We start from the raw sequence: 24008 nt of genomic DNA, 5'->3' as shown, positions 1-24008 counted from the left end.
TCTGTCTTACAGGTTGGGGCTGGTACCCGCCTGGCTGTCAGAGTTCTGATAGCATGACAGCAAAGGGGTCTGGGGGCCTTCACCACTCAGTACTTAAAGCTTTCCATTAATCCTCCTGTTTTCCACTCCATACCTTCCTCCCTTCCTCTGCTGTTCTTGTTGTTCTTAAAGGAGAAACTTCTCTGGTATAGTTTCTCCAAAAAGTAAACACCTAACCTGTTGCCAAGACAAAGGTAAATAGTTGGATTTGGACAGAAGTGGCTACAAAATGCAAATAGCTGATTTAAAATTTTCTTTCTGGTTATATCTAAAGTCTACTAGTTCACTGACAGGGACAGATCTGAGATCAAATCCTAGCCTAAACATCTGGAAAAGGTATGACCTTGGAGAGTTCCTTAACCTCACTACATCTTAGTTTTCTTATGTGTAAAGAGAATAACATATTCTTTCAGTGTGGTTGAAGGGATTAGAGAAAGCGCACATATAAAATGTTTGTTAAAGGCACCTTTTAGGGCTTCCCTCGCAATCCTACAAAAAGATTCTAAACGTTCCCAGTATCATTCTTCTGCTGATTGAGCTGTAAACTCCTCAGGGCCAGGGAATGCAATTTATACCCAAATCTCTAAAATCAATATGGCATATAACAGCATCCATATTTGATGCCAAGATTAAAATAATTTTAATATATTTTGTCCACCAGTAAAAAAAAAGCCAAGGGTGGGGTAATTTTTAACTTCTTTCTCTGCATTTATATTTATTAAAATGATTTAAGATCTATTATTTACCATTGTAATACCATACGGTTGTTGCTGTTTAAGTTTGAATTCCTGTGGTTTGACTGAAGCCCAATAAATAGAAAAGGAAAGTTAAAGTTATAACACCTATCATTTTAAAATAATGTTGCCCCCACCCGCCGAAAAAAAAAAAAAAAAAGAGTGTTCTTTTCTCTCTGTGACATCTAGATGGTATATTGATTCCTGGTATATCTGTTACAGAGCTTACTAAAAGGACTGGCATTCGTCAGAAACAGCACTTAAAACTTAAAGAGATAAAGAAGTGCTGTCTGATCAACAACAGTTAAATGTCGGTAGTCAATTCCAGGTCAAGACAAATGCTGTATATTAAATGCGTGTGTTAGGAGAAGTATCTCACATATAAAAATACACAACCAAATAGTAGGAGATTAAAAGGAAACAGAGAGGAAGAAAAAAAAAATCGCCTAATTTTTTTTGCTTTAAACACAGAACAAGAAAGGGAGAAAAAACAGTAAATAGCAAGACAGACAATAGCAACTCATCAACAAGTAAATAAATTCAGGAGAGCCTTATTCAGTTCTTTAGTTATCTCAGAATTTACTCTGTAGAAACATTTTGATCCAGACGAGTGCAATGAAAGTTGCTGGTTCAACAGTGTGGATGGTACAGCAGAGGTTACAAAGAAACAAACAAAAACCTGTGATTTGATGGGGCCTGGACCAAAATTTAAAATTCAGTTTGACACTGCAAGGTCATTTTCCCCTAAGGTTAACTTTTCCTGATTCCTAACAAAATCGCCACTCACATTGCACTTGCTCTCTCAAGCTGAAAAATGCATGATTTTTCTTTTCCTTCTACCTTGAACTCTTTCAGTAATTACTTCATTTTAAGAACGTGAGCTCCAATAATTATAAAATATTTGATTATACTTTGGCCAGTCTTGTTTCTCCTCCCAACCTTCAGTGAATTTTTTAGTAGAAGATTTTATTCTTTCTAATCTCCAGAAACTGAGAGTCCTGGGCACATTCTCTGACTCAATGAACAATCAAAAGTGAGAAAAACAAATGAATACTCAATTATTCTCTAAATTTAGACAAACATTCATTTTTTTCATAAAACAGGCTTAGTCAAGAAAGATCAGGGCATAACTTGGGACAAACATACCAGCAGGAGGCAATTTGGACAAGCCTTCCTTTTTCAAGCAATGGAATGCTGGTTGCATTTTACCATGCATTTCAGCATGAGAGGTGAAAAGCCACTTGAGAAATTAACATTAAAACAGACTCAGCAATTGATGCCAAGCACAGATTGCAGTATAGCATATTGTAATGTTTCCCAGCTTTCTGGGCCAAACTCATAGTAAGAAATATGTCGCTTTAAATCATAACCCCCATGCACGCGCACATACATACACACACACACACACACACACACACACACACACACACACACACCCCCCTTAAGCAGAAGATTCGTACGTGATATACACTATTTTCTTTTTTTTTTTGTCTTTTGTTGTTTGTTGTTGTTGCTATTTCTTGGGCCGCTCCCGCGGCATATGGAGGTTCCCAGGCCAGGGGTTGAATCGGAGCTGCAGCCACCGGCCTACGCCAGAGCCACAGCAACGCGGGATCCGAGCCGCGTCTGCAACCTACACCACAGCTCACGGCAATGCCGGATCGTTAACCCACTGAGCAAGGGCAGGGACTGAACCCGCAACCTCATGGTTCCTAGTCAGATTCGTTAACCACTGCGCCACGATGGGAACTCCCACTATTTTCTTTTTAATGTAATGCTATACTATTCTGTTCATTTTTTTAAAAAGCTACTTGGGAACTGCATAGTATTTAAATTCTGGTTCTATCCACTCGCTGTGTGACTTTGTACAACTTGCTTAACCTCACTGTGCCTCAATTTCTGCCCCTGTAAAGGACCATAATAATGTTACCTACCTTATAAGGTCTTTGTGAGTGTTAAAAGAGATAACACATGTAATATACTTAAATAAGAGCCTCGCATATAGTAAGTCCTCAATAAACATTAGCTAACAGGAATAAAATGGGATGTTCCCACCTTCTCTGAAATTTATAGCTGAGTTTTCCCTGCAAGTTTTCATTTGGAAATGAATGGTTATCAACTGTTATTTCAATCTAAGAACATACCTTTTTTTTGGAATAAGAATCCAGGCATATATATTAAATATTCCAAAATCACTATATTGATAAATTAGAAATGATTTTTACCTGATTATCTTGATTTTCCTCTCCTAGAAAATTGGCTTACACACTCAATCTTCTTCTAAGGAAAAAAGATAAATCACAAAGCACAAAATAAAATCTTCCTAATCCACAAAGGAAGCCCTGGCGCTGAAACGCTCAGCCATCACAATTTGTTTTTATGGTATGACATTTTGTAAATATATTCCTGTTCTAATCATAACTTCTTACAAAGAAAAGACAAAAAGAAAATGCTGATTTTTATCTCTTCCAAGGAGGCTGTCAAAATATAAAAATCAATATGTACTTGTAAAATATGGATTAATGTCATTCCAAAGTCTATGCATGGTTAGATCTGTCTTCTTATCAGCCAGAATTTAAGGCTAGTGATGAAACAATGTGGAAAGTGGAGGGGAAAAACAAAATCAACTTCAAAACTGATCTCTGCTTTTTTCAGCTTTAAAAGGATAAATTAAACTGTTAGGTTAAATGAGGAGTTTCTGAATATGAGAAAATATTAAATTTTCATTGGATTTTCAGACTAAAATAGATTTGATCTTCTCAGCAGACTGATAATATAGTATGGTAATTATTATCAGGAAATGTAGGTAAAACTGTATACCTACAAGAAGATATTTTTTACAAAGAGAATGACCAGAAAAATAACATAGAAGAACAGGTGTTGATCACATTAATTGAATTTCAGAAAGAGAATTCCCTGTGCACATGGAAGATATTACCAAAGAAAATTGTAGCTTTGTATCAAAGCTACTGAAACTCTTCCGAAAACCAGCTTTGGGGAAATTAAATGGATATAAATATGCATAAATAATTCAATAGATTTTAAAGCTACTCAGGCTCTATTATCTACTTAAGGATGAGAATGAGATCGGTTTATATTTTAAATTAAGCTTTTACATAATGTTTTCTTCGGTTTCGCAAGTTCATTTAAACAAATAGTAATGTTTGCTAAACGTTTGCTAGGGGACAAATCTCAATATAATTCTATTATAATCATTTTTCATACAGAGACAGCTCATTTTATGTATGTGATGCGTTCCTGAAAATATCAGTGTATACGGATATTTGAAAACAGAATCACGCTGTAAACATTATGGCACACTTTAAGTACCAACAGGAATGGAATACTTCATAAAGTAAACAGTTTTACACATGCCAATTACAATTTTGAGATATATGATATGCCTGATTATTTTACTTAAAATAATGTAGTTAATTCCAAACTCACTTTTTTTCATCAATCTTTAATGAAAGCAATTAGTACTAGTAGAATTCCACTTTCATGAACTTGGATGGCTTGTGTCATTTGAACCACTGCTGCTTTATAGGAAAGAAGACATTAGTTGCAAGTTTTGTTGGGGAGTGTGAGCGCTTCTTCCCAGCTCTGCTATTTACACCACTGTTGGCTATTTAATTGTGTGCCTTTCAGATCTTATTGAAAGTGCTCTTTATTCCTTCCTCAGCCCAAAATACAATTTTTTCAAAATATCTCATGATATAAAAATGGATACTACTACAATTAAAGGCACTAAATCACAAAAATGGTATTTTTTAGATTGGACATATATGGATAGAGAATAAGGAAAACAATTCTTTGGCTTTGGTTTTAAAACACACTCCCCCCTTTTACTTTTAATCAAACAAAATAAAAAAGGCAAAATTACTACTAGTTGTCTGTAGGGCATAAAAATAACCTTATTTATCACATACAGAAGATAAGTTATAAAGACATTAGTTAAAATGGATTTTACACACTCGACACAAGTATTTGGTAAGTTCCCTAGATACAGCTGCAACATAAGAAATAAAGTTCAATTTTAATAAAGGATTCTGTTTAGCTGGCAAATAACAATAGAATTTTGCTTAATATTATCTCATCGGATTCTCATAATGAAAAAATAACAGGGCTCACTTTAAAACAATTGTTTCAGAAGCTTTCTTCTGGTCATGTGAGATTTTTAGGAGGACAGAGAACAAACATGAAGGTCAGAGAAGGGAGGTAGCTGGCGAGGAAGTGATAGAAGGAGGTAACAGGGTCACAGGAACTCTTGTTCAGGTACAATGCTGGCAGAAGAGAAAAATATAGCCTTGGCAGAAAAATCCAAATCGTCTCCCATTTATCATCATTAGTAACCGTTCCAGCAAGATGAGAACATGCACCCTGTCCACAGCCCATCTAACTACCCACTGCATTGTAAAGATCCTCCAGAAAGTCCTCAAAAGCACGAAAAATCTTCATAAGCTATGTGCTTATTTAAAAAGAAGTCCAAACTGAAGGACTCAGCTTAAAAAAAGAAAAAAGAAAAAAAGGCAATTCTTTTAGATCTCTAGAAAGGTTATTTGTTTAAATGTAATTTATTTTGTGAATCAAATTTTATGTTTTAACAAGTAAAAGAAAAATGAGGTTTTACTTTTATGTCCATGAAATGCAAATAATGGAAAAGGAACAGGATCTAACAGTCTGAGAATTAAAGAGCTGTCCAGTTTTTACCATTGACCTGCGGCATGGCTCACTACACAAGTCAAACTAATACAGTCCTCATTCGTTAGACTAGAGACTCTAATTCTATAGATTCCAGTGAACTACTACAGGGTCTTAGAACAAATATGATACCTAAGTGTAAGTAAGGCTTTCCTTTTTCTTTTTTTTTTTAAAAAACAAAATCCAAAAAAACTATTTATTATTCCTCATAGTGGATGGGTTGTCTGGGAAATTCTGATGATGGGGCCCACATCTGGCTGCCTTTGGCTGTGCGTGCTCACATGTTTGTGGGGAGCTGAGGGCGGGCTCCCATGGGCTCGCCTTGCTCACACAGCTCAGCTATCCTCCACGCGTCAGGCTTGGCCCTCTAGCTAGTTAACCAGGGCATGCTTGGGGCATGATCTCAAGGTGATCAAAGGGAAGCAAAAGCAGAAACATGACCGTACTTTTTCAAAGCTCTATTTTGTGCCTAGTTTGCTAATTATCTTTCCCCCTTCTCACTGGCCACTTTTTTGTTTTGTTTGTTTTTATGGCCACACCTGCAGCATATGGAAGTTCCTGGAGCAGTAACTGAATCCAAGCCACAGCTGTGGCAACTATGGATCCTTTAACCAACTGGGCCGGGATAGGGATCGAACCCACACCTCTGTAGCAACCCAGTTTTTTTTTCTTTAACTGTGGAAAAATATATATAACGTTTACCTTTTTAACCACTTTTAAGTATACATTTCTGTGGCATTATGTGCAGTTTGTTGGACAAACCAGAACTTGCTTCATCTTGCAAAACTGAGACTCTATATCCATTAAGTAAGTCTCCATTCCTTCAGCTCTGAACCACCCAGTCCCTGGCAACCTTTATTCTACTTTCTGTCTATGAATTTGACCACCCTAAATACTTCATAAGAGTGCAATTACACAGTGTTTGTTCTTTTATGAATAGCTTTTCATTTAGCATAATGTCTTCAAGGTTCAACCACACCACAGCATTGTCAGGGGTTCCTCTTCAAGGCCAAACAGTATTCCACATAGAGTTCTCTGTATATTCTAGGTATTAATCCTTTATCAGATACGTCATCTGCAAATAAGTCTTTCTTTTGAAACTGAAAACTCTCTTTTAAAAGTAAAAAAGGAGGTAATACAAACTTGTACAATTTCTCAGTTCTAAGCACTATGCCAGGCACCAGAAATACAGAGATCAACAAGACTAAATCTCTCTAAGCAATGATTTCCCTTAATAGGAACAGAGAAGAAAATGTAAAATTATAATAAATGATGTGGTATATTACAATAGAAGTATGCCGAGAGTATCCTGGAAGTATAAAATTTTAGATGCAGTGTATTTTAATAGAAATGTACAGAGAGTACCATGGAAGTATAAAATTTTAGATGAAGGGAAGAGCAGCAGCAAAGGCCCAAGAGGTGAAAGAGAACAGGAAGCATTATCGGATCAGATGACTGGAGTAGAGATGTGGGCAGAGACAGAAGAGGTGGTCACCAAAGGGGCAATGGCCAGTGCCTAAACACCACTGTTGGTCATGATGAAAATGTCACCTTTGTGTTGACATCACTGATGACGACAGCAGTTGGGCTGTGTGAAGAAGAAGCAGATGGCATCCTGTGGCTACAGGTTAAGAGTTACTACAGAACATTCCTGGTGTTAACCAAGCCAGGGCAAGGGGGGGCACCCTGGGATAAGTAAAGAAGGGAACACTCTCCCTCTGACATCAAAAAAGGGGAAATCCTTAGATTCCATGTGGAGGACAGTGGTACTTGCCATGTGGGGGCCTGCAGAAAGTAGGCAGTGATCCTCAGACTGAGACTGTAAATCACTTCTGCTGTGACCGGGTACTCAGTAGAGCTCTATTTAAATACTTCACTATGGCTTAAATGGATTTGGAAGAGCTAAGGCAAAGGACTATGCATGTTTTCAGAAGTAGTCGGCAATAAGAGCAAGAAGTCTAATGTCTGAGAACTTCAGGGTGACTTAGGGAGCAACGACGGCTCAGGATACAGGCAGGGAAAAAGCTACAAATAAAGTCCAAGTTAGATCTGTGGAACGTATGAACGCTCTTCAGGTATTGCTAAATTCCTAAGGAAAGAGCCTCAGGAAAAAGACTGGACCTCCTACCCCTCTGAACAGATGAGAGCATGAACTCAGTACTCTCTGCACATTAAAGGAAATATGATTCTAAATTTAAACTGGAAGAATAAGTTTCAATTCATGATATATTTCTTAAATTTTTTCCTAAGTCTTTCTTTTTTTTTTTTTTTTTTTTTGGTCTTTTTGCCATTTCTTGGGCAGCTCCCTCGGCATGTGGAGGTTCCCAGGCTAGGGGTCCAATCGGAGCTGTAGCCACCAGCCTATGCCAGAGCCACAGCAACGCGGGATCTGAGCCATGTCTGCAACCTACACCACAGCTCATGGCAACGCCGGATGGTTGTTAACCCACTGAGCAAGGGCAGGGACCGAACCCCAACCTCATGGTTCCTAGTCGGATTCGTTAACCACTGCGCCACGACGGGAACTCCCCTAGGTCTTTCTAAAAGGGCCTAGAAATAATGACAAATCTGGTAGCAATAACTACACTCTGGTTCTCAGGTACTATTTCCCTTTAAAAGGACTCCCACTAGGATTCCTTAATTAAATAAGTGATTCTAAAACGGGGCCAGAAAATATGAGGGTTAAGACTAGAGCATCTTGTTACATCCAAGAGCATGGAATTTTTCAAAGACTACTAAGATAGTAACAAAATGACTCAGGGCAGCTTGAAGAAGCTCCCCATGGTCAAAGCAGGAACAAGTGATCATCAATAAAAATAATAACTGCAGTGGATTGAAACATCAAAAACACCTAAGCCTGTGAGTTCATAAAATACATATATATCACTAGTTAAGTTTCCATGGGAAGGTGGCAGGAACCAATACACTCTTTTATAAACTGGTATATAAAAAGAATTAAGTATGTATTGTGTCTCTGCAATGTTATATACCATTGGAAAACGCAATAGTAGACGAAAGGAAGTATCTCAGAGAATGATTCCCAAGAAAAAAAATGAAATAAAAGTGACAGAATTTAAATATCATGATTTTGCAATACCTAACTAAACTAATGAATCCAGGCATTAACTATCAATGGCTGCTAATATGACAAAGGGAAAAAAAATTAGATATTATGTTTCCTTTGACAGAAGAAGGCAAAAACTTCCTACAAAGCAGTCTTACCAAAAATATCTAATCTGAATTCTATGAGACTCTGGAACCCACTACCAATTCATACGAAATATGGAAGGCAGAGGAACCTGTTAGACTATAGAACAGAGATGCAATAAGCAAATCCACTCTGTGAGAAAATATATAAGACAATGTGTTTCTTCAACCAGAAAATTAGGGAAAAAAAGTAAAAGATGGAAGAGAAACCTACAGAATAAAAAGAGACTTAAGAGATGTCTCAGTCACAATGGCAATGTGTGGTTTCCTGTTTCGATTTTTTTTTTTTTTTTTTTTGTCTTTTTGCCATTTCTTGGGCTGCTCCTGCGGCATATGGAGGTTCCCAGGCTAGGGGTCCAATCGGAGCTGCAGCCGCCGGCCTACACCACAGCCATGGCAACGAGGGATCCGAGCTCCGAGCCATGTCTGCAACCTACACCACAGCTCACGGCAACGCCGGATCGTTAACCCACTGAGCAAGGACAGGGATTGAACCCGCAAGCTCATAGTTCCTAATCAGATTCATTAACGACTGCGCCATGACGGGAACTCCTCCTGTTTCGATCTTGATGGGAATAAACAAACTAAATAGAATTATAAAAGTTGTAATTCAATTGGAAATGTGATAATACCTATTTGCTACTGGATGATATTAAGAAATTACTGTTTATGTTTTAAGTTTGCTAATGGTTTTATGATTATACCTTAAAAAGTTCTGGCTCAGCAGATTAAGAACCCAACTAGTATCCATGAGCATGTGGGTTCAATCCCTGTCCTCGATCAGTGGGTTAAGGATTCGGCATTGCCGTGAGCTGCGGTGAAGGTCACAGACATGGCTAGGATCTGGCATTGCTGTGGCTGTGGTGTAGGCCAGCAGCTGTAGCTCCAATTTGACCCCTAGCCTGGAATTTCCATGTGCCATGGGTGTGGTGCTAAAAAGCAGCAGAAAAAAATTTTTTTTTTCAGTTTTAAATGTCAGAATAATGAAAAAAATTAAACATACTAAAGGTATATTTAGACCATTTTTTAAAACTGATGTGAAAATTAAGATAACTAAAAATGATTCTTACATGCAAAATAATATTTCAGATGATTACTAAGAAATTACCTTGGACAAATCTCTGAAGTTACTTGGCAAAGTAAGATCCAGTTCTTCTGATTCATAATTAGTAATCACCCAGGGAAACACTGGATACTGATTTAAGTCATTGTAACTCCGTCCTGGGAGAGGGGAAAAAAGTCATTCTTAATTTAGACTAATAAAATGAAATGATAAACATTCAGAAATATACCTTACTAAAAATAACAATTTTTGAGTGCCAGTCATTGTTCCCAGTGCTATCCATTCATTACCTCACTGAATTCTCACAATAACCCTCCAAAGTTATTATCACCCCCATCTTATATATAAAAAGAATTTGAGGAGTTCCCATTGTGGTGCAACAGAAACAAATCTGATTAAGAACCACGAGGTTGCAGGTTCGATCCCTGGCCTAGCTCAGCGGGTTAAGGATACAGCATTGCTGTGAGCTGTGGTGTAGGTTGCAGACAGGGCTTGGATCTGGCATTGCTGTGGCTCTGGCATAGGCTGGCAGCTACAGCTTCGATTAGACTCCTATCCTGGGAACCTCCACATGCCGTGGGTGTGGGCCTAAAAAGACAAAAGACAAAAAAAAAAAAAAAAAAATTAGAAGAAGAACTTTAGGCACAAATGTTTGGGTAATGTGCCCCGAATCATGCAACTAGTTATAGTCCTAATATATTCAATCCTAGATACTCTCTGCTCACATTAATGTTCTTGGAGTTCCCGTTGTGGCGCAGTGGTTAACGAATCCGACTAGGAACCATGAGGTTGGGGGTTTGATCCCTGCCCTTGCTCAGTGGGTTAATGATCCGGCGTTGCCCTTGAGCTGTGGCGTAGGTCAAAGACGTGGCTCGGATCCCGAGCTGCTGTGGCTCTGGCGTAGGCCGACAGCTACAGGTCCGATTCGACCCCTAGCCTGGGAACCTCCATATGCCGCGGGAGCGGCCCAAGAAATGGCAAAAAGACAAAACAAACAAACAAACAAAATATCTCACATTAATGTTCTTATAAATTATTCAACTATTTATTAGTTTGAAGTCTACACAAAATAAAATATTCTTTGCTAAGCATTTACTAAACACTTTGTAATCTCATAGTTTTTCAAAACCATTAATCACCAATTAACCAACCAATTAGTCAACAAAGTTCAACTGACTTAACCCCTAAAGGCATTCATTGGTCATCTGTAAAACGATGAGGTTGTGAGTTCCAGTCATGGCTCAATGGTAATGAACCCGACTAGCATCCATGAGGATGAGGGTTCCATCCCTGACCTCACTCAGTGGGTTAAGGATCCAGCCTTGCCGTGAGCTGTGGTGTAGGTCACAGACGCAGCTCGGATGTGGCTGTTGCTGTGGCTGTGATGTAGGCCGGCAGCTATAGCTCTTATTTGAACCTCTTGCATGGGAACTTCATATGCTGTGGGTGTGGCCCTAAAAAGCAAAAATCAGATGACATAGTTCTAAATAACTCTGAGATTTGAGCTTTCAAATTCTGCGCTCTCAATATAATGCACAGCATCGTCAATGCTGCCTACCCCACTCCTAGACACCTTCACAAACTCTTCCACACTTCTTCTGTACTAGTGACATTCAATGACCCAAAGGATGATGTAGCCCAGCTACGTAGAAACACTGGTTTTTCTGGATGTCATCACTTTAGGGAGTCAGCACAGTGGATGATATCATTGTTTCTGAAGTCACAAAAAGGTGGCGTTTGCCTCCACCATTTTACTAGTCTATAACCTATTTTTAGTTAGATTTAATGTGAACAGACTTTTATGGCTAAAATACAAGGGAGACAAGCATATTAACACTGTTTGAATTCCTTTCTTATAGTGCATTCCCCATCCTTTTCCCTTTCTCAAATATATACGGATGTATTATCAATATACAGCTGAATTATTACAGTAGTTCTCCATATAGACTCTCGGTAAGCCACCCATATTTGATGTTTTAAACATTTTATTTCAGTCCATTCATCATGGGCTTGGGCCCTATGAGAGTATCACAGTTCTTCTTTGACCTGGAAACAGCCTTACAAAACATGAAGAACTAAAATAGTTTTAATTCAGAGGTAATTATGTCACTACATATTTCTGTCAATTTTAATTTCTCCCAGAAAGATATAAACCAAACTTAACAGCAAAAAGCCATCTATTTTGCTGTCTCTCCCATTTTTCTCTCCTTCTGAGATGTTAGTAAGCAGTAAAATCCTCATCTTATCCTATCTGCTTAAACAATCATGTTTATTGTACCTACAAAAAAAAGTATGTGACCTGTTCATTGCGAACAGACTTTTATTAAGTTAAATTCAATGCACAGTTTTTTGGTTTTTTTTTTTTTTTTTTAAAAAAGTCTTTTTTTTTTTTTTTTTTCTTTCTTTTTTTAAGGGCTGCACCCGCAGCATAAGGAAGTTCCCAGGCTAGGGGTCAAATTGGAGCTGTAGCTGCTGGCCTACACCACAGCCACAGCAACACCAGTTCTGAGCCACGTCTGCAACCTACACCACAGCTCACGGCAACACCGGATCCTTAACCCACTGAGCAAGGCCAGGGATCGAACCTGCGTCCTCAGGGATACTAGTCAGATTCACTTCCCCTGAGCCATGACGGGAACTCCCAATGTACAGTTTTGAAAGCCTACTAACTGTTTTTTGGGAAATGTGATGTGATATCATGATAAACTGTGTTCACAGATAGTACTGTTATAAAAACGGTAAATAATATGAGACTCTATCCCAGCCTCTAGTGTAGATAAAAACCACTTCCCACAAATTATTGATTCTATTCTTTAAAAAGCATATGCAGACGACATATTTAAAAGACACTGTAGACACACTAGAAGCTATCTGAAAATAGACCATTTCATAAATGCTGTTCATAATTATTACTCTGCATTCAATCTACGTGTTAACTTATTTACCACATGCAAAACACATCCACTTAAAGTTGTTATATAAGTTTCCTATCTCTCACTACCATTCAAAACTCTTTTCAGTCACTAGTTACATAATCCGTACTCAAGTCCACGTAACTAACTGTTCAAGCTTAGTTTATTCTTCTCCCTCAACTGGACTCTGAGGTAAGTACCTTCCTAATGGACAAATTTTACATGTTTTAGTGTGAATCCTGAACTTCCAATTCTTCATTCTCTCTCCCACTTCTCCAACCGCATCCTTATTCTAAGTGGTAATTCTTCCACCTGAGTGCATGAACAGGTCTCCTCTACAACCTGAATTGTCATTTTCTGCTCTCTTCCCCTTTCATGCTTTCACTTCTCTGCCTGAACTCATCCTGTCTTTCCTGTTAACACAAGAAAACTGTGATCCGCATTTAATACTCTCATATACTCTCCAATCATTTAGTCCTTTGCCAAACTTTTTCTGCCTCTTTTGAAAATGAACCCCTATAAAAGTCACCAGTGAGTCCTGAGATGCCTGGATTCATTCTTTAGTCTCCCTTGACTCTCCATCACGTTTGATCCAGGAGCCAAGGCCTTTCTCTCTCCCTTTCCCCTCACATCTCAGGACATTGGCTTCACTTTCATTCCCCTCCTACTAAGTCTGTACACTCTAGGATCAAGCATTGTCTTCTCTCCTTTAATAACTTTCCCTCCTCGTCAGGCTCAAGCGCATTCCCCAAACCACATCAGACCTTAACTATCACCTGGCTTGAGAATCGCAACCCTCTCTCTAGGCCGACACCCAACATCCTTCTCTATGTCCCAAATATCCTCTTTTACCTATACTCCCAACAATTCGTTTTGATATCTTATCTTGAATGTCTTGCTAGCACAGTAATATCATCATCTTTCCTTAGATCAGCTTTTTTTTCTGTCTCCTTTTTCTTTAATGGGTGCCACTGTTTTCTCCAATTTAGATCAGAAGCCTGGAAGTCTTTCCTGACACTTCTCATTTACAGCTACATTCAGTCAGCTCAATGGCAATGGTTTGTACCCTGTGAATTCTTACGTTATCTAGTCCTTTGTTTTAATTCCGACCGTCTCCTCTCTAATGCAGGCCCTCATTACTTTTTACTTGTAATTGCTTCCGAACTTGTGCTCTCTGCCTAGACTCCTTCCACCCTAATTTATCCTTCATACTGCTTCCAAGTGTTCATATAGTTCTAATATCACTTATTTGTTCAAAAACATTCATTTCCCTGTGAATTGACTAATTTCTCAAAATGACAAAATCTTTCACAATGTTTCCACACTACTTTTCCAGTTTTCCTTTTCATTGTATCTTTATAAATATATATTTTATGTACCCCCCCACAACAGAGCCATTGTTTTCTGGCTATACTTCATTTTTTTGTATGTTTGCTTATCCCTTCATCTATATGGACTGACTTCTAATCTCCCAACCACCTTCTCTGCTATTTAAAGAAATATCTATCCTTACACAAACATCAACTCTTTCCTGATTTTTTCTTTACTCCCACCAGCTGAGTGAATAACTATAAACTACTCTCCTCTCTCTGCCCTTTTAACCGCTACGGAACTTTGAATCCTTTTTATTGAATCTAGAGGTGTCCCTTTGCTCTAGAATCACATAAATGCTCACATTTGTACTTAAAGTAACTTCTCTGAGAGTAAACCACATGCTTTATTCTTTTAGTATTTCCTTTGTGACTCAAATATAAACTGTGCCACTTTGTTGAACTGAATCTCAAATGTCTCATAAATACATTCCCTGTTCTCTTAATTCTAGTTTTTTTGTTTTGTTTTTTTAGGGCCATTCTTGCAGCACATGGAGGTTCCCAGGCTAGGGGTCCAATTGAAGCTGAATCCGCTGGCCTATGCCACAGCCACAGCAACGCCAGATCCAAGCCAAGTCTGCGACCTACACCACAGCTCACAGCAACGCCGGATCCTTAACCCACTGAGCGAGGTCAGGGATCAAATCCACGTCCCCATGGATTCTAGTTGGGTGCGCTAACCGCTGAGCCATGACGGGAGCTCCTAGTTTTCACATGTGAAAAGTAATGACGCTTCTATTTTTTCTTTCAAAGTGAAGTTTCCATGGATGATTTTCAGTAATACTACATGATTCCCATCCCTACACAGGACCACTCAGTCTTGAGACTGTCCTATTTGGGTCATAATATAAATATTCCATTACTGAATATCTTAACCACAGTTTTCTTTTTCCTATATTTATTTAATTGTTTCATTATATGAAACATTACCAATCATGTTATTAATTGGTTCTTAAAATTTTTAATGTTTTTCTACTGCTATTTCACAATCAGTCTATTCTTACTATATTAAGTAAACCATTGTAAATTTTATATTTTTGGGAAAAAAGTGTGTATACTGTTTTAAATTTCTCTCAAGTAACCAACTGGTTATATACAAACTAAACTGTATTACTAAATTACTGTTGATAAAGTATTCATGAAGTAATAATGAAAATAAAAATAACCTATCTATACCAGTACTCAAAATAATCATACCACAATTAATAATTTATCTTTTGAAATAAATCAACATGTGAAATTACCTGCTATTGTGTTGAGAAACATCAAGTACTCAAAATTTGAAATCTCTCTGTGTTGCCATCGCTGGGTCATATTAGAAGCTTTAAAAAGTTGACGTGGACTAGCTAATGAGATACGCCTGCAAGAAAAAAAAATTGATGTATAATCAATTTAAACTTAAGATTAATTATATCAATAAGAAACCATGAATTCTGTGCTCATTCAAAATGGCACCTGTATTTTTGTGAGAAGTTCTATTCATGTTATACTAATGAATACTAGAGATGTTTCAGTCTACAATTAATGGTTATTAAACAAATGATTTGAACTACCCTCAGGTCTATTATCCATGTTCTATTCATTAAGGTAACCTGTCATTACAAAGCCATTATATCTAGGTTCCATAAATGTTGATTACTAACAATATGATTAATAATTCACTGCCTTCAAGATATAAAAGGTATTAGAGTAACTGAAAAATACATATAAAATTATATTCACAACTTTATTGATTTTAATAGTTATCTCCCTTTTAAAAATAGTTATTTCTTAAAGACAACATATTTGTACATTATAAATTGAAACATTATGTTTTCATGCTCATTGCTTTAACAGGGGAAAGAGGATTCTAATTCTTTAGATGCCTATTCATGGGGTGAGATAAAGTTAAGGGAAACTATTATTTTTTACTACAGCTTATAGGAAGCCAAGTTATCTGTGTTTTATTAATTCAGTGTCAATAACAAAGAATACGGAGTTCCCATTGTGGCGCAGCAAACGAATCTGACTAGGAACCACGAGGTTGCAGGTTCAATTCCTGGCCTCAGTCAGTGGGTTAAGGATCCGGTGTTGCCATGAGCTGTGCTGTAGGTCTCAGACATGGCTTGAATCTGGCGTTGCTGTGACTGTGGTGTAGGCTGGCAGCTACAGCTCTGATTCGACCCCTAGCCTGGGAATTTCCATATGCCCTGGGCGTGGCCATAAAAAGCAAAACAAACAAACAAAACAAAGGATACAACTGAGCCATGAGAAATAAATGGCAGGATTAATGATTACACTCAGAGCCCAGAATCTCAGAGAAGAATGCTGTATCACAGTTTTTCCTAACACTAAGGACAAGGTGACTAATTTTTTTCAAGATTTATTTATACAGGTATAATTTACATAACATACAATTTATACTTGTAAGTGTACTAGTCAATGATTTTTTAAAAAGTAAATTTCTAGAATTGTGCAATTATCACCACAATGTATTTTAGAACATTTTAATACCAACAAAAACTTGCCCTGCAACTATTTAGAGTTAAACCCTATTTCTATCCCCAGCTCTAGGCAACTATCAATCTGTTTTCAGTCTTTATAAACTTGCCTTTTCTGAACATTTTAGATAAATGGAATCATACATCTTGTAATCTTTTACATCAGGCTTCTTTCACTAACCATGTTTCTGAGGTTCATCAGTGTGGCAGTATATATTCATTTCTTTTGATTGTTGAATAGTATTCCATTGTATGAATACAGAATATACCATATTTTAAAAATCCTTTCACCAGTTGATAGACTTTTAAATTATTCCAGTTTTTTTTTTTTTTGGTATGAAAAATGCTACTAGGAACATGTACATATCTTTGATGAACATATGTTTGCATTTCTTTTGGGTAGATTCCTAGGAGTGCAATTGTTGGGCTGCATGTTGAGCTTATATTTAACTTTTTGAGAAACTGTCAAATTGTTTTCCATTATATATTCCAATAAGCAATGTATTATATTCTAATTCTTCCCCATCTTTGCCAATACTTGGTATTGTATGTAGTTTTTATTGTAGCCATTTGAGTGAGTATAAAATGGTATCTTATTATAGTTTTAATGTACACTGTTGAACATTATCATGTGTTTAGTAGCCAAGTGTATATTTTCTTTGAGGAAATTACTCTTCAAATCTTTTCTTTCTTCTTTAATTGGGTTGCTTCTACCCTATTTCTGAGTTGTAAAAGTTCTTTATACATTCTAGATATAAGTACTTTATCAAATACATGCTGTACAAATATTTTCTCACTCTGTGGCTTATCTTTTCATATGCTTAGTGATGTATTTGAAGCATAAAAGTTTTAAATTTTGATTAAATCCAATTTCTCATTTTTGGTCTTATATGTAGTATGCTTTGGGTTTCACATCTGAGAACTCTTTGCCTAATTGAAGATGATGAAGTTTTTATCCTGTATTTTATTTGAGACATTTTTTTAGTTCTATATCTTTTTTTTTTTTTTTTTTGTCTTTTTGCTATTTCTAGGGCCGCTCCCGCGGCATATGGAGGTTCCCAGGCTAGGAGTCGAATCAGAGCTGCAGCCACCGGCCTACGCCAGAGCCACAGTAACATGTGATCCAAGCCGCGTCTGCAACCTACAGCACAGCTCACGGCAACGCCGGATTGTCAACCCACTGAGCAAGGGCAGGGACCGAACCCGCAACCTCATGGTTCCTAGTGGGATTTGTTAACCACTGCACCACGACGGGAACTCCTAGTTCTAGATCTTAAATACGACTCTATGACACACTTTGAGTCAATTTTTATGAATAATACGTGTTAAATGTTGAAGTTCATTTTCTTATACATGATTACCCAATTGTTTCAGTACCTTTTTTTTTTAAAGATTACCCTTTCTTCACTAAATGGTTTTAATCTTTGTTAAAAAGCAACTGACCATAATGAAAGGACTTATATCTTTATATTCAATGTAGTTTCATTAATTTATATGCCTATCCTTGTATAAATACCACACATTTTGATTACTGTGATTTTATAGTAAGTTTCTAAACCCAATAGTATAAGTACTCTAAATTTGTTCTTCTTTTTCAAAATTGTTTTGGCAGTTCTAGATCCATTGTGTTTTAGCTTCTCAATTTCTTCAAAAAGTTTCCTTTTTTTTTTTTTTTTTTTTTTTTTATGGCCACACCTGCCACATATGGAAGCTCCAGGCCAGGGAATGAGTTCCAGGCTCATCTGTAACCTATGGCAGAGCTGCAGCAATGCCAGATCCTTTAACCCACTGCTCTGGGCCAGGGATTGAACCTGAAACTCTGGAGAGACCTGAGCAGCTGCAGTTGGATTCTTAACCCACTGTATCACAGTGGGAACTCCAAAAAATGCCCTAAATTTTGGTAGGGATTATGTTAAATTTATAGTTCTGGGGAGAATTGACATTTTAATCATACTGAATCTTTGATCCATGAATATGGAATGTCTCCATTTACTGATACTTATTCTAATTTCTAATAGCCATGTTTTATAGTTTCCATTGCAAAAATTGTACATGTCTTTTGTCATCTAGGAAAAAAGGCATTTCCCTTTCTAATCTGGATGGCTCAGCTCTGATTTTTCCCTCCTTTTCTTCCTTTCTTATCACACAGGCTGAAATCCCCTGTACAGTGTTGATGGAAGTGGTGAGAATGGAAGACATTCTATCCTTCTTGACCTTAGGGGAGAAGCATTCAGTCTTTCATCATTAAGTACAATATATGCTACGTTTTTTTTTTTTCTTTTTAGGGCCGCACCTGTAGCATATGGAGGTTCCCAGGCTACGGGCTGAATTGGAGCTGCAGCCGCTGGCCTACGCCACAACCACAGCCACACCAGATCCGAACTGTATCTGGGACCTATGCCCCAGCTCATGGCAATGCCGGATCCTTGACCCACTGATTGAGACCAGGAGTCAAACCCATATCCTCATGGACACTCTGTTGGGTTCTAAAACCACTGAACCACAACAGGAACCCCTACTATGGGGTTTTTTTAAGGGATGCTATTTATCTGTTTGTAGAAATTCCCTTCTATTTCTTGTCAGTTGAGGGTTTCTAGTCATGACTGTTTGATTTGGGCAAATGCTTTTATTGGTGTCTATTGGATGATTTTGTGTGTGTGTGTGTGTGTGTGTGTGTGTGTGTGTTCTGTCATGTATTCTATTAAATCGGTACACAGCATTAATTGATTTTTGGATTTAAACCAGTATGCATTCCTGTGATAAAACCCACATGGCTACTCTATAATCCTTTTTATATATTGCTGGATTTGGTTTGCTAATATTTTGCAAAGGATTTCTGTGTATGTGGTCATTAGGGATATTATTATTCTATAGTTTTTACTTTTTATTTTGTTTTTTCTTATGATGTCTTTGCTTGGCCTTAGTATTAGGGTAAAGATGGCTTCAGAGAATGAACTGGGAAGTGTTTCTTCTACCTCTCTCTTCCGGATGAATTTGTGAGGTGTTGGTATCTTTTCTGATTTAACTATTTGATAAGATTTACCAGTAGAGGCATCTGGGCCTTGACTTTTCTTTGTGGGAAAGTTTTTAAATTATTAATTCAATGAACCTGTTATAGATCTATTCAAAATTTTAATTTCTTCTTGAGTCAGTTTTGATAATTCTGTCTTTCTACAATTTTGTTAATCTCATTTCAATTGTCTAATTTGTAAAATTGTTCAGGATATTTCCTTCTAATCCTTTTAATTGCTATATGGTCATTAGAGAAGTCCCTCTTTCATTTCTGACTTTGGTCATTTATGTCATCCCCTTTCTTCACAGTTAGGCAGTTAAAGTATGTCAATTTTATTGATCTCTTCAAAGAATCAGATTTTGTTTAATTGATCTTCTTCATTGTTTTTTCTACTCTTGTTTTTTTATTCATTTTTTCCTTCTTGCTTTCCATTTAGCTTGCTCTTCTTTTTCTAATTTATAAAGATGGAAGCTTAGTTTACTGGTGTTAGGGCTTTCTATATTTCAGATATACATATTTAAAACTATAAAAGTTTCCCCACAGCACTACTTTGGCTGCATCCCATAAATTCTGATGTGCTATTGTCCTGGTGGATACAGAAACCTGAGTCACAATCCTTCCCAGTATTATGGAAGGAGGAGTTGCTGAGTGTAGAAGCTGTCAAAAGCACCAAGCACCACTTTGAAGAGCTGCAGCAGCATGTGTGGATACAGAAAGAAGCTCCAAAGCCTAGGCTCTCTAAATGCAAGGGGATATGAAGGGAAGAGACTGGCACAGACCCTAGAGCAAGAAATAAATGGAGAAAAAAGCCCTCTTACTGCTCCAATTACCCCCTGAAACCTAAACTGCCTTATTCATGTACTTGACACCGAGCTTCAAACTACAAAATAAGATGACCTCCTGGTAGCTATAACCCCGGATTATACATGCGTTAAATGCCTTGGTTAGTGTTCCCATAAGTAGGAAAAAAAAAACGCCCAAATCAAGTGATGGGCTTGGGAAAAACTCATAGTGAAAAGAAAACTAAAATGACACTTGGGTAAAACCTTTGGGTTGATTCAATATATTGTTATGACTCATCACTAGTATTGATGTGTATATGCTTATACTCTAAGTACTCATAAATTATGAGCGAATATTCCAGATCAAGAGCTACAAGTAGATGAGTGATAGCAGGATTACCTCTCCTACCATTTGCCATCAGTAGTAGGTCAGAATTTAACACACATGTTTCTACTTACTCATATCCTACTGATGGCCAAGTCAGAACTCACACACAAACGAATGCCCAGAAAGGCAGACCATAAACTGCACAAAATTCAAGGACGTCTTGCTGGCTAGAGCTTGTTGGACAAACGAAATGGACAAACTCACAACAGTCAATCTCTGGCAGTCAAAAGCTGCTGTTGCTACATGCAATGGCAATTTAGCATCTACATCTTACTGATTTCTCATCCAATCTTATCTTCTGATTCTTTGGCATCACATTTTCCTGGATTTCCTGTTTTTCATGGACCTTTTGCTTTTGTTTTGTTTTCATTTACTTAACATTTAAATGTTGTGGTCCCTCAGAGTGCAGCCATAGTTCCTCCTGCCCATTCTACAGTCTCTGCCTAGATGAGAGTTCATTCCCCTTCAAGGCTTCAAAATTTCATCTCAATGGGAATGATTCTCAATTACCACACTTTTCATTTGAGATCTAGACACACCTTCTTCTATCTAACTTCCAATTAAAAACTTTAGTATGGACACCTCTCAGGGGTTTCAATTTCAAAAGATCTAAACCTAAACTTCTCCTTTTCAGTCCGCTTACCTCCCCACAACCCAAACCGAAATCACAACTGTGGGGGATCTGGGAAATATATGCAACTACTCCTTTCCTAGGGTTCACCTTCTCAGACAGGGCCACCAAACAGTTCAAGGTGAAACCAAGGGAGACATATTGGACACCTCTTTCTTATCATTCTCCAAATTTAACTAATCTCCATGTTACACAAAGTGTATCTCCTCAAAAATCTCTCAACAAGATGTCACTCTTCAATGATACTATCAGTATCATATTTCATCTTCATGTCTACAAAAAGCTCTCCCCTCCTAACTGATACTCTCTTCCTAAAAACGGCTAAAAACCAGTGATTCTTGCTGTCCAACAGTCCTTAAACCACTGGATGCTCCATCTTGTTTCAAGGCCTTTAGACATGCTATTCACGCTTTTAAAGGTTAGCTGATTCTATTCCTCAAATCAAAATTTAAAGGTCACTTAAGAAGGCATTTCTTATCTCTTTATCCAAAGCATCCCATCGCCACTCCACTAATCACTATCACAACACCCCAATTATATCCTTCCGTCACTTACACACTTTATTTATATATTTGTTTAAACAACTGTGGGCAAGATGATATCTATCTTGTGTACTACTGGATGACCGATATGCTTAAGTACTAAAGATCTATTTAGGTGACTGACCTAATAAGTTAAGACTTTTAGCTTTTATTAACTGTGGGAAAACACTGCAAAGAGTTCCCAAGTATGAGAACACATAAAGGCTTTATTTTTTATTTTATTTTTATTTTTTTGTCTTTTTAGGGCTGCACTGGTGGCATATAGAGGTTCCCAGGCTAGGGGTCTAATCAGAGCTGAAGCTGCCGGCCTACACCACAGCCACAGAAATGCGGGATCTGAGCTGCGTCTGCAATCCTATGCCACAGCTCACGGCAATGCCGGATCCTTAACCCACTGAGCAAGGCCAGGGATCAAACCGGCAACCTCATGGTTCCTAGTCAGATTTGTTTCTGCTGTGCCACGATGGGAACTCCAATTGCTATTTTTATTTTTTTGTTTTTTTAGGGCTGTACCATGGCATATGGAGGTTTTCAGGCTAGGGGTCCAATCGGAGCTACAGCTGCCAGCCTACACCACAGCCACAGCAACATCAGATCTAAGCCGTGTCTGTGACCTACACCACAGCTCATGGCAACGCCAGATTCTTAACCCACTGAGCGAGGCCAGGGGTCAAACCCGCAACCTCATGGTTCCTAGTTTGATTTGTTTCTGCTGCGCTACAATGGGAACTCCGTTTTTTTTAAATAAAGAGATAATCAGTAGAGAAAGGAATTCTTCATTATGATAAGGAAATCTACTATGCCATTCTGACCTGATTCCTATTGAACCCTGAAATTCCTCAATGAATTGTAAAATGATCTAATCAAAAGCCTCACTGGGGTTGTAAAGCAACTGGCTAATAACCCGGAAGGGCCTCTTTTTGTATTCTGCCTACCTGAAAGTTGTAACCTGTTACATGTCTACAAATTCTTTGATATCCTTCTCTTCAGGAAATGGAATCTGATTTTCCTACCATGGAGCCTGGGCTGTATTTAATGAATTACTTGTAACACATATGATGTGGCAGAAATGATGGCGTGTGACTATCAAGCGTAGGTTGTGAGAAGACAATGGGGCTTCTGCCTCATTCTCTCTTGGAGCACTTGCTCTGGAGAAAGCAGCTCCCGTATCATAGGGACACTCAAGCAGCCTATGGAGAGGCAGATGTGGTAAGGAACCAAGTCCTGCTGCCAAGGAGCATGAGAGCGCCAGCTCTAGGCAAGTCCTCCCTCCCTGCAGCTCCTACTGATATTCTGATTTTTATTTGTTGATTCAACTTCACTTGCATTTGTAATAAGACGCTAACTTTACAAATTGAAAAAAAAAAAAAAACACTAATCAGGAACAGCTCAGATCAATACAAAATTAGGTAGGCTAAACGTAAAGTAAGTTTATATCACTAATAAGTTTCATTCAAGCAACAGAAAAATCCCAGTGTTAAGTTTCTTTCTAGTTCTTAAATTAGCTCACTACATTGTGTTGATGATGAATTAATACCTACTAAAGAAAGAAAAAAATTCATGATGGTGCTATTTAAATACAGACAACTGACCAGCACACGGTAAGGAGAGGCATAACCTCACTTCCTCCCAACTCCTTATACTATGAGAGTTGCTTTGGCATTTTAACAATCCTTTCAAGTAGTTATTAAGTTACGTTGAACAACATAAATACTAGTTATTAAGTCCATATGTATACACAAAATTAATATTTGAACTCTGATTTACCAAAGGTTAAAGATAAAAGTTTTAATTAAATAGTCTAGTTACAAAATCTTTAACATATGGATTTGACATTAACATCAACAGAGAAAAATTGCAAATATCACTTAAAGCAAAGACTACCCATTTTAATCAAAATGATAAAAATTTTTAATCTGATTTATCATATATTAAATAATAGTACATTTGAAAATGAGTACGTAATAAGCAGTTTTGTAACTTAGTTATTTTAAATATACAGAGCCTACTTTTTCTTTTCTCTCTCTCTCTCTTTTTTTTTTTTTTTTTTTTTTGTCTTTTTGGCATTTTTGGGGCTGTTTCTGCGGCATATGGAGGTTCCCAGGCTAAGGGTCTAATCAGAGCTGTTGCTGCCAGCCTACGCCAG

The 24008-nt window shown here is 37.6% G+C and overlaps 1 protein-coding gene across 6 annotated transcripts in view; it reads right to left on the bottom strand.

Moving 5' to 3' along the window:
• The window catches only part of LRBA (LPS responsive beige-like anchor protein), a 710221-nt gene that overhangs the window by 190277 nt on the left and 495936 nt on the right, over positions 1-24008 (bottom strand). For all 6 annotated transcript variants that reach the window (XM_021100638.1, XM_021100636.1, XM_021100637.1 and 3 more), the window contains 2 exons: positions 15271-15386; positions 9790-9902 (listed from right to left, as the gene is read on the bottom strand). In XM_021100638.1, coding sequence (XP_020956297.1) covers positions 9790-9902; positions 15271-15386 — 229 coding nt within the window. The remainder of the gene's footprint in view (positions 1-9789; positions 9903-15270; positions 15387-24008) is intronic.

Source organism: Sus scrofa, chromosome 8, assembly GCF_000003025.6.
Source record: "Sus scrofa isolate TJ Tabasco breed Duroc chromosome 8, Sscrofa11.1, whole genome shotgun sequence".
In the NCBI taxonomy this organism is placed as follows: domain Eukaryota; kingdom Metazoa; phylum Chordata; class Mammalia; order Artiodactyla; family Suidae; genus Sus; species Sus scrofa.
The sequence above is the reverse complement of the archived record's forward strand: the minus strand, read 5'-3'. Positions and strand labels throughout refer to the sequence as shown.